At 38.5% G+C, this 14,117-nt stretch overlaps 1 protein-coding gene across 9 annotated transcripts in view; it reads right to left on the reverse strand.

Annotated features, from left to right (window-relative positions):
- The window catches only part of C4H4orf50 (chromosome 4 C4orf50 homolog), an 84,394-nt gene that overhangs the window by 44,564 nt on the left and 25,713 nt on the right, over window positions 1-14,117 (reverse strand). For 3 of the 9 annotated variants that reach the window (XM_033513650.1, XM_033513648.1, XM_033513649.1), the window contains 3 exons: window positions 13,711-13,893; window positions 5,319-5,553; window positions 4,676-4,966 (listed from right to left, as the gene is read on the reverse strand). In XM_033513650.1, the coding sequence (XP_033369541.1) occupies window positions 4,917-4,966; window positions 5,319-5,553; window positions 13,711-13,893 (468 nt within the window). In that variant the 3' untranslated portion in view covers window positions 4,676-4,916. Of the gene's footprint in view, window positions 1-4,672; window positions 4,967-5,318; window positions 5,554-10,221; window positions 13,362-13,710; window positions 13,894-14,117 lie in introns of those variants that run through there. The other 6 variants (XR_004496953.1, XM_015624171.2, XM_033513652.1 and 3 more) reach the window with 5 other exon arrangements.

Below are 14,117 nucleotides of genomic sequence, written 5' to 3' on the forward strand. Positions count from 1 at the left end.
TGCAGTCTTCAAAATAAGAATTAAAGAAATCAGACTCTTCTCTTGTTCTTACTTGTATTTGCAAATCCCAAGAAAGGAGAAAACAAAGCAAAAAATGAGAATGATCTGTAGAAAATCACTTCTCCTTATTATTTTAAACCATATTTATTTATGCCAAACTGCGTGCAATTATACGTATATATGTGTATATATATGCACATAAATATTTTATACACATTTATATGTAAATGAGCACATTGTTCTATGGTTCACCATTTTCCTGACTGATAGGATGATCAGGGCCAGATAGATTGCAGACAGACTATATTCCCAGCTAAATGTAATAGGCCATTCTTTCTGAAAAATCCGATTTTCTGTCCCAGCTTTTGTTGTTCTCCTTACTCCCAAGAAAAAGGTATTGTGAGAAGGATGCACCTAAGTCAGTGCTACCAGGTGCCTGACCTGATGAGAATACATTTGTGCAAACAGATGTGTGAGGTTTCTTTGGTTTAATCAGGCCTTAAGAGAAAGGTTTGCACTGTAGAAATCTTTCATGCATTATCTGGTTTTAATTAGTGGCTTTAATATCCATCAGTTTAGGGACTCAATGAAAAGGCTGTTACTACAAAGGTACTAGATAGTGCTTTTACAAATCAGAATTGCTACTCCAAAAAAAAATATACAGGCATTCTTAGGGACTAGAGCAAATTTAATTATGGGCGACTTGGTTTTGTTCTGCCTCCTGAAAGTACCAGTCCTGAGGATGAAAATGACTGATCACAGACTGAACGTAAGACCGGATTCCCAAAATCTCTGATGGGCATGAAAGCTTTTCATAGCACAAGGCAAGCAATACATGGGGAGTGGCAGGCTTCACCAGCAACCCTTCTGCATTTTCTACAAATGTTTCATATACAAGTGTTTCATATATATATATATCCTAGAAAATAGCTTCCTATGCTGTTTAAAATGTATCTTTGGGAGTGGAAGAGTCTGGATGGGGAGTAGGCTCAGTGAGCATCAGTCAGTAGGCAGCATCCTGTCATCCAGCTTCCTTCCAAGTATCCTCATCATCCAGTCAAGTACAGATAATGCCAGCTGACTCATGCAGGTCCATGAATGACAAACAGCAGACCACAGGTGACTCAACACAGGCCAATTCAGATGTACTCTGCAAACACATTGCTACTGATCCCACTCAATATAAAAAAAAACCCAGAAAGTAGTTTACAGAATAAGGGCTAAAATTAATTATCCTGTATAACTCACTGAGCAAGCTGAGATTCCCACAGGACCTCAGCAGGACACCAATATAGGAACCATCTGGACTGACACTGTACATTTTGGGTCAGGTTTCTATAAATGACCATATTTAAAGAATTTGAGGGGCTCTGTTTGATGGTGCAATGTACCCTCTCATCATCCTGTAAATCAACTACTGCATAATTATTTGGTATGATCTTACTATCATTTCTCATTTGTCCATTCAGTAATGGGAAAAATGGAGTAAGACAGAGGTTTAAAAGAGAAAACCTTTAGCTGACTCACCTTTCCCAGTGCTGCTGCATGCAGCTCTCCAAACTGATTGCTCCTAATTTATTGCCATTCCTTCACTGTAGTGCCCAAACTCTCACATTTTTAATTAAGATAAATGAAAAGCAGCTGGAACAGCTGGCCAAATGATAACTTTGGTATCTGCACATCTTTAAACAATGCTTTGTAGTAGGAAGAATGAATGTCTTAAAAAATTAAAAACCTCAAGAGGCTACAGGATTTTAACTGAAATCTGTCACTTGTGAAGCAAAGCAACAAAGTGCCAGCACAGAATCCATTTGCTGGATGAATTGTTTGAGTCCATTTTGAATTATAGTGCTATAGCAATTATCTGTTCTTCCATCTACATCTGTGTGTCTGCAGCCCCTTTTTAGGAAATTATTAGTTCCAGCAGGAGGAAGAATGGGGCCAAATAACCTAATTAGCTTAAAATGAAGTCTGAACACTTAAAATAAACCATACTTATCTGTGATAGAAAGGCACTGGACTGACAAAGGCTTCATTTCATGGATAGTCACTATAGCCCCAAACACAAAGTAGATTGCTTCACTAGGATAACAAAGACTTATTATCATATTATCACAGAGTATTATTATTAATACCATTATTATTAGCACATTTCATGCATTATGATCTGACCTTAGACTGAACTGGCAGGTCCTGTATTTTACTGTCAGCAAGATAAAGCTCCAAAAAGTTATCTCAATGGCTAATTCTTAAAGCATCATTTTATCAACATAACAGTTACCATGTTCAGTATTTCCAACCCAAAATTCAGTATTTGCACATAAAAATATCTTAATACTTGACAAGGCAGTTGATGGCTGTATAGCAGGTATATCTCTCTTCAGAAGTTCTGGCCAGGAATCAGGAAGAAGAGAAAGACACATTAAAGCAAAAGCCCACATTTTGGAGTCTCACTGGTGCCTCCTGCTTAGGCAGCACTCAACAATATCACTTCCAGGGACTATTGCCCTTGGCAGCTGGTGTGTGCTTTCTAAAGACATGTTGGATGAAGAGCAACCCAGTTACTGCTGCAAGCAGCTGCACTGTTACCTTACTGAACAACTGAAGGCAGGTTTCCACAATAAAGTGTGAGTGTATGCATTAATATTTCATCAAAACCAGGCATTTCATTTCTGGCTTCCAAAAAACAAGTAGTAACATACTATGAACAAATGGGGGTAATCAATGGAGGCAGAGGAAAAGCACAGCAATTGTGACATGCATTACTGTTTGTGAATGCCCTTGTCTAATAAAAGTGATGAAGAATACAGAATAATGATAAAGATGTATGAATAATGGATGTTTTCCAAATGTATTAACTCTGGTGAGATCACAACATAAATCAGTATTTTGAAGAATTTACAACCTTGCTTGGTTAAACTTCCCAGAGCCAACCAGCATTAGTGCACTCATGCACCTGCACAGACACACTATTCCCTCCTCCTTTTCATGGTCAAGATCCCCCCAAGGCTCCTGCAGCCCAGACACACACAGCTATTTGTGAGCAGACTCTGAGGAAGTGCTGTCCTGGCAGTGTCAGCACAGGTGTCCTGGCACCCCACACACTCCTCCCCACAGCAGGGGCTTGGCAGCACCAGGTGCAGTGTGCATCATCCATCCTGTGAACTCAGATGTTTCTGTACCCATGCTGCCATGAAGTGCCCTAAAAAAAGTGGCTGTGGACATGTCCAGTGAAGCTACTCAAGGTAAGCTGCAATTTGTTACTTAAAAGCAACAACGGAAGGATGCTGTTTTACAGATACTAGCCCCTACAGCAATACATTGCTGTAGTTGGGCCTTTTGAAAAAAAAAAAAAAAAGGTAATTAAAAAAAAAATCCCAAGAATAAAGAAACACAGCAAAATTACCCTCTAATTTTTGTAAAATTAATTTCTAGGAAGTCTGAAATCCCAAAGGAAACAGTTACTCAAGGGAGATCTTACAGAGATCAAGAAGTTCTTTCAGAACTTGCCACTGAACTCTGAAGAAATAGGTTATTCATAAAAGAAAAAGTGATTTAATAGATTGTTTCACAGTTTCAGTTAAAAGAAAATCAAATCACCAACAAAAGGTGAAAAGAAAATAGGGAGGCATCCTGGCTATGACCATAAAAAATATCACATCTCTTTTCCATGTAAATTTTCTAGCCACCTCAAACTACTTGCTAGGCCATGCTAACTAGTGAAATATGTGTTTTAAAAAAAAATTATTTATACTTTTGTATCAATGGGGAAAATCACATTGCCAGGATGTTTACCTTGTTTTATTGCTGCAGGTTTTATTCTTTCCCATGCAGCTGACTTCTCCTCACAGGATATCGACCTTTATTTCTTGCTGACAACACGTCTGGCAAATAGCTTTCTGCTGTGGTGGCTGAGGTTGAGCCATCTGTTTTTTCTCTAGAGAGCCATGCCTTATTCATAATGGCATTTTTGTGTTTCATTCTCTGGGGAATAGCACCTGCACGCTGATTTCCTATTTGACCCCAAAATATATCATCATGTTTCGACAACCCATCCCTCCCCTTCGTGGCCCAGAACACACCACGCCCCAGGGACACGGCAGCATCCTTCATCCCTGACAGCAGAGGCCAAGGGGCTTCCTCATAGATCATGGGCAAGTTGGGACCAGCCCACGGGTTTGGGCTGGAGGGGACAACTGAAGGTATCTGAGGAGGAAAGAAGAACAGAAACCATAACCTTGGATGTCCCAGTGTGCTGCTGTATGTTCTTGTGGAAACAGGATGCTCTATGCATTGTGGCTGATTTCAGCTGTAGCCTCCTATATAATTGTACAAGAGGCCCATGTCCTGCTTTCATTGGGATTTAATTAAAGCTCATATGAAATATAAAAAAAAATAATCTCTGAGTTCACGAAGATCTATCAAAGAGCTACTTGCATTCTGCTCTCCATAACAGTTTTCTTTTATGGCCATGTCTTCACTGGTCTTTTTTATGTGTGAGTGTTGAGAGAGAAAAGGACCAGGAAACTTGAACTGTCACATATATCCCCTGGACTAAGTAACATGATATCAGAATTCTGAGTCACCATTTCATTGCATAATAAATTACTTAACTAAAAGGAAATCTCAGTATCTTGCATGTTCTTTTCATTAATTCCAAAAGCAAAACTATGCTTTTAATTGTTTCATTGCATTTATTTTAATCCAAGATTATAAAGGAAATTCATTAGAGTATTATTTTTTAACTGTACCTAACAGGCTCCAGTAATTGCATATTTGAATTTTGTTTCCATACAAGTATGAAGTGGTTTTGTTGTCTTAGAGAGGCTAAAATCTCTTGCGTGTTTAGTTTAGCAGCAGACTGTCACAAATGCAATTGCAATTGATCAGCTCTGCTCTTAACAGGATTCCTGCAGTTAATGGAAATTACTATAAAGAGCTTCAGGGCATAGGAATAATTGGATCACTAAAAAAAAAAAAAAAAAAAAAAAAAAAAAGAATTGGAGGGGAAAAAAGGTAGGACAAGATCAACATAACTTTTTTTTTAAAAAAAATCCAACAATTTGCAAAGATTATCTTACCATAGAGTGTACCATGATGAAAACAAAATCTTTTAATTATTTTTACAATCCCCAAGCCCCTCTTAAACAATAGTAAAGAAAACACATAATGAAAAACATTAAACATTTATTATTGTCAGCTTGTCTAAACTAACAATCAACTGTGCAACTCTGGAAGGAATCATTCAAACATCTGTATCTTCTGCCAAGAATAAGAGATTTCACTAAACTAAAAACAGGGAGGAAACCTTAACTGACCTGGCAATTTTTGAGATGGTTTTCTCTTAGTTCTCAATGCAATGACCTCTGGGCTTGTTACTCCGACAGAAGAACCAGCACACACGTGTGGGGTGATGGGAGAACTGTGGGGGCCATCCATCCCTGGCTGAGGGTTTGCAGATATTGACCCAGTCATCCTGTTCCCTTTGGCACGTGCCACATGATCCTCTGGCTGTCCATTAGCCTGTGAAACATCTTTGGAGGAAGGCAGCATCTGCAAGAGAAAATAGCATTTTAAAAAATTCAAGATAGATTAAGTTTTGCAATGCTGCTCATTTTGGATTAGTGGAAGCCATTTGGATGAGTTCACTAAAAGAAACATTCACAGAAATTAACTGTAAATAAACTACATTTTGTAAAATACGGGAAAAGATAACATACCAATTATTTCAGATGTGGAGCAATCCTGCACCCCTCTAAATAAAGAATCCTGCATTCAACAAGTCATTCTCAAAAAAATACCAAGAAAGATCTCTAAGCTTTAACTGCAGCTGAAAATTTACCTTGAGCTATTAAGAAATTCTAGATTAAAACTAGGAAAAAATTCCTAATTTTAAAAATTATCTCAGTTCTCTAGAAGAATCTCAAAATTTCTAACAGGATTCTTTTACACACATATTTTCTCACACTGCACAACTAGTTCAGGTCTGTATACCTCTGAATGCTCAAGAAGGTTAAGCTGAACAGACTCCAAAAGTGTGTTAGTTCAACTGCATGAACTCTTATGCATATCTTCATATTCAAAACAAAAATAATACTAATTCAATTGATCTTATTTCACCTCCAAATCAACTTTAACACAACAGCAAGCTATCCTTTTAGAATATCTTTACTGAGCTGCAGACAAATTTAAGACAGAAATGGTAGTCTAATTATGCACATTTTCGTAACAGCTGCAAGCAGGAGTAGATCTCCCTGAATACAAATTACTACTATAGGGCAGTAGCATTTAATCATTCAAAACCAAATTTATTATAGCTACCATATAACTGTTGCATTTTTTCTTGTGATTGCAAGCCCTGCCATTTCAGCCCTTTGTTTTTTGAGGAGTTATTTCTTTCGAAAATTAATACACCTCATTATGCATAACATCTCATTGCCATTAGTCCTCTTGCAAAAGCTCCAGAAAAGAAGATACATATTTATGCCAGGTCAGGAAGAATTACTTAAAAGAAAACACATTTTACTTAAAATAATATATTGTTTTTGTTCTATGCATCTTTATTGAGTTTTAGCTACATCACTTATGTCCATTAAAAAAAGAAAAATCAAAGGACTCCAAAATGCAGTAGCAGTGTAAGATTGCTCCAAAATGATCCAACAGAAAGATGAGCATTTATTGACAAGCTCCTGCATTTAACTATAGTTCTGGTACAACATGAAGGAGAACATGGTGTTTTTGTTGTTGCCATTTCACCTCCTGTTCCTGGCTCCCCACCATGAGCAGAGAGAACCAGTTCTGTGGAATTGTGGCCTTTGGTCTTCTTAAAGCTCCCAACACAAGCATGTGTGGCCAGCTGAGACACTGCCCAGGAGCAGCTACCTCCTGGATCCTTTATCTCAGGCTGTACAGGCCAGGGAACAAGGCAGACACATCCAGGGATGGAAGGAGCACTCATATTGGTCAGTTTGGGGCACAGAATTTAGATTGCTGCTCTTGGCTAAAAGATTTGCCTTCTCTATGCTGATTACAGAGGGAGTCTGTGATACTATCTGGGTATTGCAGTCATTTAGGCAAGGTGGCATGAATACCCAAACATATCCTAGCATTGCAGGCACAGATCAGTTGGAAAGTGAAAGCTACACATTTGGACGTTACCCTCTAAACACAGGAGCCCAAGGCAGCTCCAGAGTCCTTGGTTTCCAACCAAGGTTACAAGTGCAGTATCTCTCCCCATCACTCACAAAAAATGCCAGCTGGCTTGAAGTGATGAAAGGTCAGCCCTGAAATGTTTTGAGGCATGAAGATATCAGATCTAAAATTATTTGATGAGAATTTCCTCACTGCAGGAAGCACAGTTAGAGGCATTTGTGGTGATAGATGAGACTGAGCAGGAGCAGAACAAGTTCTGGAGCTCAATGACCCATGCAAAGGCAAATCACTGTCCTGCTCATAGGCAGGGGAGCTGGTAAAGCTGGCAGAAAAAATCACACCACCAAATCAAAGCTGTGACACTGGCACAAGTCATTTCTAGAAAAATAACCTCCTTGCAGGGTCATTCCTTTCCTTCAACTCTTTAACCAACAAACCCTTTTGTCTCTTGAAATTAGCAAATTCTTCTGCAGGCGAAGTAGTGACACTCAGAACAAAGCAGGGTTAATGCAAACCACAGTGAGTGAAGATGCTACTGCCCTGACAAAGATTTCACAGTATAGTCTGCACTATATTTGAAAGTTGATATGATTCTCTCAAAAGACTCATCTCTGTTGTGTCAAAAGACTGGCACTAAAGATTGCATTTCCTATAGCACTAAGGATGCAGCTAAGCAAAACTTCTGTGTTTTTCTCAATGCCCAGACATTAATTTCTATCACTTATCAGAAAATAAAGGAAGGTTATTTTTTAAAGCTTTTCCTTTTTTTAAAGCTTTTATCTTTTTTTAGTCATGGCTTCTCCTGTACCAGCATGTGCTGCTCTAGAGAAACACATGTTGTTGCCCATGAATTACAGCAAAAACCACTGCTAAAATATCTGTATTATGCAGTCAAGAAATAGATCTAAATCTTGTCAACTAAACCAAATTTTAATTTCAAAAGGCAATCTTCAGTAAGAACCCTCTCCTCAGCCACCACAAATTCTTGAAATCCCCTCTAACTAAACAATCACTTATACAATTATTGAACAGCTTAATCAGTTATTTCACTGGTAAGGCCAGGCTGCCATTAATGTTTTGAAATATGTATTTCCTGACTCTCAGTATTATTAATAATTTCTCTAAAGGTCAAAAATAACGTATGTCTCAGCAATGGACTTCACCCTTATTTAAAAAAAATTCCTAAATAACTAATTCCACTCCTTCAATCACTTGGAATTCCAATGATTCAGGCATCAATGTCCTTGAATCACTGTAATGTCAGGTAAAAAAAAAAAAAAAAAAGTCTCTTCCTGCAAAATAACCTTAGTCTTGAAAGACTTCCTGCTCTTGATCAGCCTTGTCCCAAAAAGACTGAAATTAAATTCTTTCTCCCGTCTCAGGGTGGGACTCATCAAACCAAAACATATCTCCCCCTGGCCCCCTTGACAAGCACTGGAGTCCAACTTCTACAGCTCTTCCCACCTTATCACAGGGTCACAGGATGGGTCAGCTTGGAAGGGACCACAGAGGGTCTTCTGGTCCACCCACCCTCCCTGCTCAAGCAGGGTCATCCCAGAGCACATGGCACAGGATCGTGTCCAGATGGTTCTTGAATGTCTTCAGTGAGGGAGACTCCACTCCCTCCCAGGGCAGGCTGTCAGTGCTCAGCCACCTGCACTTACCTAAAGCAGGTACAGAAAATGGGCAGGACAACTCCTTGGAAGGATGTCTTTCTCTGCTTTAACTATGAAAATAAATAGATAAACTACCACAGATGACTGTCAGAAGTACAGACATCATATAGGAAATGTATCTCACCCTCAGGGCCAGAAAAGCCTCTGGCCTTAACAGCCACACACAAACCATTTTAAGGAAAATCATCAGAGAATTTTATTTCAGGCCTATTATCTTCAAATACAATTCACTAGAAAGCACAAAGTAATTTCTTGCAAAGTAATGAGTAGAAATACAAACTCACAAACAAACAAAAAAAAATCATATCTCAGAAGAAATCTCTTGACAGAAAGAAGAATTAAGCTATGCTGTTCTGCACATTTAATCCCTACTCTGTAGAACAATTCACTGCACTGGACACATTCCTTGCCTGGAGCTTTCCATCCATAAGGTTTAAGATGACTGCAGGAAAAGCATTAAGCACTATCATTTATCCCTACATTCCTTGCACAAATTCCCTTTCAGCCAAAAGAAATGAGGGCAAAGAGCCACAATGGCTTCAGATCCACTATGGAAAGAATATATATCATCAGGTCAAAGTGTTCCAGCACAAGAGAAATTGGATGAGCAGCATTTTCCATTCACAGACATCTGGACAGAGGCTGTTGGTTCAATCATTTGAGGGAAATAATTAAATATACTCCTTTTTCTCCACACCTAGCCCAAAAGAGAGAGAAAAGGCCCAAAGTATTGCACAACTGTACCAGCTGGGCTGAGTGCCCATGAAAGGAGAGCCAAGCTCACTTGCTCCTCTGTGTGGTTCTCTGATCCATGAAAAGCAGCACGGACACTGCCTCATGTTCAAGCCAGCCAGACTGGGTAAAGCCTGGCTCTTAAACTGCAAGTAGACACCTAAACTCAGGGAAAAAAAATCAAGCCTCCTCTTTCACATGTTCTATTACTCATCTGGAACAGCTTCTCTTGCTTCCTACTTTTACCATCCCAAGTAAAGCAGCTGCTGCAAAGCCAAGTCCCAGTCCTTTTTTGTTAGATGTTTTGTGAACATGAATGTCCAAGATCACTTGATAAATGCTGTCCTGTGTTCTTTTCACTGGGAAAGGCAGAAAAACTGCAGCTGTTAATGTGAATTAATTCTAAAAAAGCAAAACAAGAAAGACGAGACCAAGGTCCTTCCAATTAAAAAAAATCTGCATTCAAAAGGAGGTGATTAAAATGGGACATGACAAAAGGCCAAATGTGGACACACAATCTGTATCTGACCCTGGGCACGTGAGCCCCAGCTATGGAACTATGCCGAGTGCCATGTGTACCCGCTGGAGGCAGCCCTTGTCCCAGGAACGTGTCCTCTTCAGCTACATGCTTTTTGTTTTCCAGACACAAAACAAGACAAGGTTTTAAAATATTTCTATTGCCAAAATTTATTATTGCTCCATTCCGAGAGGCTGAAATGGTTTCTCAAATCTTTTAAAAAGAGAATATATAACAAAGCCTTAGAAATTAACTTCTAATTTCAAGTCCATATTAGACATACATTGTCATTCCAACACTTGCCCAAAAGATGATTTTTTTTCAAAGCTGAGAGGCAGCATTTGCTCACCATCCTGCACAGAATTTTTGCTTTCACCAGTGACATCGGTGGTGGATGAAAAAGAATTGAAGTAAAACGCCTTTTGTGCAAACATATATGTTTATTATGATAAACACCCATTAAAATTAAATTAAACTAAATTGCTTAATTAAATTAAATTACAAATAGAGAACTTCATGGTGCACAGTTTTATCATGAGGAAAAGTAATTCAAAACCTAGTCCTCTTTACTGGGACTTATTAAGAGAAGGAAAACTGGCTTTCTTTTATGAATTTATTACTTTAGCATGTATCTGACCTCACTGAAGAGTGCACTGCTGGGACAAAATTATGAGATATTACATGACTCAAGAAAATTTTATTTCTCACTCACAAACATTTGAATGTAATGCTGGGCTGTGAAAATAACCAAGAATGACAAGCCTCAAAATGCATGTTGCTCTGCTGAACTGAACTGATGGAGGTCTTGAGTTAGTCAGCAAAATAAAGCCATAGGGACAAGGGGGATTTACCACGTCTGACAGCAGAGCCTTGAATGCTGAAACTGAAACCCGAAGAGAAGCTCCAAAGACAGTGGGTTTTGCATAACACCATCTTTGTGGTTTAGTATTTTAATTGGGATAAAAATCAGGGAGAAAATACTTCTGGCAAACAGAAGGAAATAACCAACCATCCACTGTGTCCAGAATAAGCAAAGAACTGAAGTTTGCCTCAGCCTGTAAGCACAAGTAACATGGTTGTGCCTGTAAGTCCCCCACTGAAGCTGGGACATCCCAGCATCCAGCTGAAGCAGCTCCATCCCCTGTACATGTAATTCCATGTACAGGTGAAAAACAAAAAGGAAAAAAAAAAAGAGTTCTGAATAGAACTGTGAACCAATTTTTTCTCTGACAACACAACTCAAAGTTTTTTACTGAACTACAAAGCCAGGCACTGAATTGAGTACAGAGTCCCCTTTCCCTTCAAAAGGCTCTGGATCAGCTCTTAATGCATCACTGCAAACTTTGAGCTGAAATTCATCAAGTCAAGGCACAGAGGTTTGCTGTTAATGTGTGACAGGCTTCCATTTGTTACTGGGTCCAGTAATGAATAAAGCCAATTGCAAATCTTTAATTTAAGAAGGAAAATAAAAGAAAAAAAAAAAAAAAGGCAATCCACTAGGTTTTGTATGGCACAATTCAAATGTTAGGAATGCTGTAGGAGTGAAAAACTGACAGGAAGGAAGTAAAGAGCTTTCAAAGGAATTTTATGTAAGTGGATGTTCGGCATAGCTCTGGAATCTTAGATGTGAAGTCCAGTGAGAGTAAGAGTTGAAAGCAAGAAATAAAATTTCCAAGATGAAAAGTCAGTTCACTTCAACATATGTCTACAGAATTCATACAAGATCTTTTAAACCAAAGGAATGTATCACATGAATATGAAACAGTGTCTCTCTTTTATTTTTTTTGTAACCAAATTAGCAGTAGTGAAACTTGGATATTTTTTCATTGAAGTGTCTTCCATTGGAAACCTGATGCACAGAAATATGTTTTTCATGGGAACATACAACTCTTCCTTGGTAGGAAAGTTTCCCCCTATTACATGTGGAACTACTTATAGACCAGAAGAGCCTTAAGCTCAGTGTCAAGACACCCAGCAAGAGCCAATCTGTTCTATGCATTATAAAAAACCCCCAGGCTTGAATCCTATTTGTGCCTGAGCCTAAGTGAGACCTCTGGCTACTGCAGTGTTAGACACCATGGGAAGGGGCTTGTGCTCCACTTAGGATGAACAGCTAAATATCTATCAAAGCAGGGGATTTAATGTGGGGCTCTATGCTGCAGGTAAGTTCCCTGGCTATCAGAATACATATTTAATGTAATTCTCCCTCATTGAACCTGTGTGAAGGTGAGCAGTATTTTGGTATTTATTGTGTTTGCAAGCTTTACTAATGCTTATCTATCACAGCAGTGTCTGAGAAAAAGTCTGAAGGCAGTGGAGTACTATCTCCCTTCTGACAGATGAGTTCCTAGCCACAGTCACATCAAACACTCCTTCCTGTGCAGTGGGAACTTGGGTGAGGCAGTGGTGGAACCACACATGAGGTACTCAAAGGAGACACAGGCAGACACAGAGTCCTGTCCCACCCTGTAAGCAGGAATCAATCCACCTTTTCCTTAACATGCAGTTAAATTGCTTTTTGCCACAAAAATAAGTATGACTGATAGTTTGCAACACCTAGTAACACTGTAAGAATAAGCACTGTCAACATGATACAGAATACCACTCAGTGTTTAAAAATGTGAAATCATCAGAAAAATAAGCCAGTGGATTTACTATACTATATGCTCATTTTGAGCATCTTCTGCTGGTGAAAACGTTCAAATGTTGTTAAGATAAATTATTTTTATGTATTCATTTTGCAGTGCATTGTGTTAGCTGAAGTAAAATATATAGTATGAACTAATATTCTGTGTTCTGTTGTGACAAGCACACGGTATTATACAAATGTGTAACACACAGTATTTCCTCCCCCTACGCCACTTTTAACCAAAAAGATTCTACTTGAGTGTATTTGACACAAACACTACCAAATATTGTTTGAGTACATTTACAGGCTTTTTTTTTAAAAAAAAAAAAATAAATAAAAGAAACAAAATCAAAAGGAAAAAGAACTTGTTGATGGACTCTGAAGTACTTCAAGGGAATTCCTGCTTCTTCAGGTTTCCAGATTGGGATTCCTGTCCTTAAAAATTTCTTCAAGTAGGTGCTACTCCAAAATTAGAAAGTTTAATCCCAGTATCCAAGATATTAATGACAATATTGAACAGAACCACGTGTGAAACAGGCTGCTTCCCACTTAAGCCTTGCCAGAGAAACACAAGTGACTAACTCCCTTTCAAATACAAATGTCTTCTGAGCTGACTTAAGTCTTAAAATATTCACTGTTGATCTTCTTTTCCTGACTTCAGAAATATCAAACAATGCATCATGCAGGAAAGAAATGAAAAATCCATATTTAAAATTAAATTGGGTAATATCTGCTGCATTATCCATCAGATACTTAGTCAAAATATCAGGGGAGTGTTTCTTGCATGGAACATTGATGTGCTTTGTTTTAACTCCTGAAATTTAGACCCTGCCGACAACAAGAGTAAAATGGCCAACTCCAGTGATTTGTCTGAAGCAATACTTATATTAAGCAATGAAATATACTTTATAATTACACATTAAATGTCACTAAACACTTTGAAAACCACCACTTAATTCAATAGTGTACACAAGAGGATCCTACAAGGAAGTATGAGAACTTACCTCTTGATCACACCTTGGTGTAAAAGCAACTGTGTACTCTGCCAGGGTCATGTCATTTACCAAGTTCTTCATCTCTTCATCAAAGGCAGAGTTAATAAATCCTTGCCTGTGGAATTCATCATACATTCTCCTAATGAAGCTGTTCCTTTCCTGGCACTTTTGGGTGAGGCAAGCCAGCTTAGCCTGTGTGGCATGAACACATAAACATTCCATGGTTCTGTCATTTCACTCCCTGCTGAGACTTCAAGATTACATTTTGTGTCTGATCTGTAATTCCACGTTTTGACCCAAATAGATAGATTGTATTCCTATGTCTCTACATTATTAGATGCCTCCACACCTTCAAGAGCAATAAATATGCACAGTCAAATGGGAAAGAGATGTTCCCTTTCCATGTGCAAGGTCCC

This window comes from Parus major, chromosome 4 (genome assembly GCF_001522545.3).
Source record: "Parus major isolate Abel chromosome 4, Parus_major1.1, whole genome shotgun sequence".
Lineage (NCBI taxonomy): Eukaryota > Metazoa > Chordata > Aves > Passeriformes > Paridae > Parus > Parus major.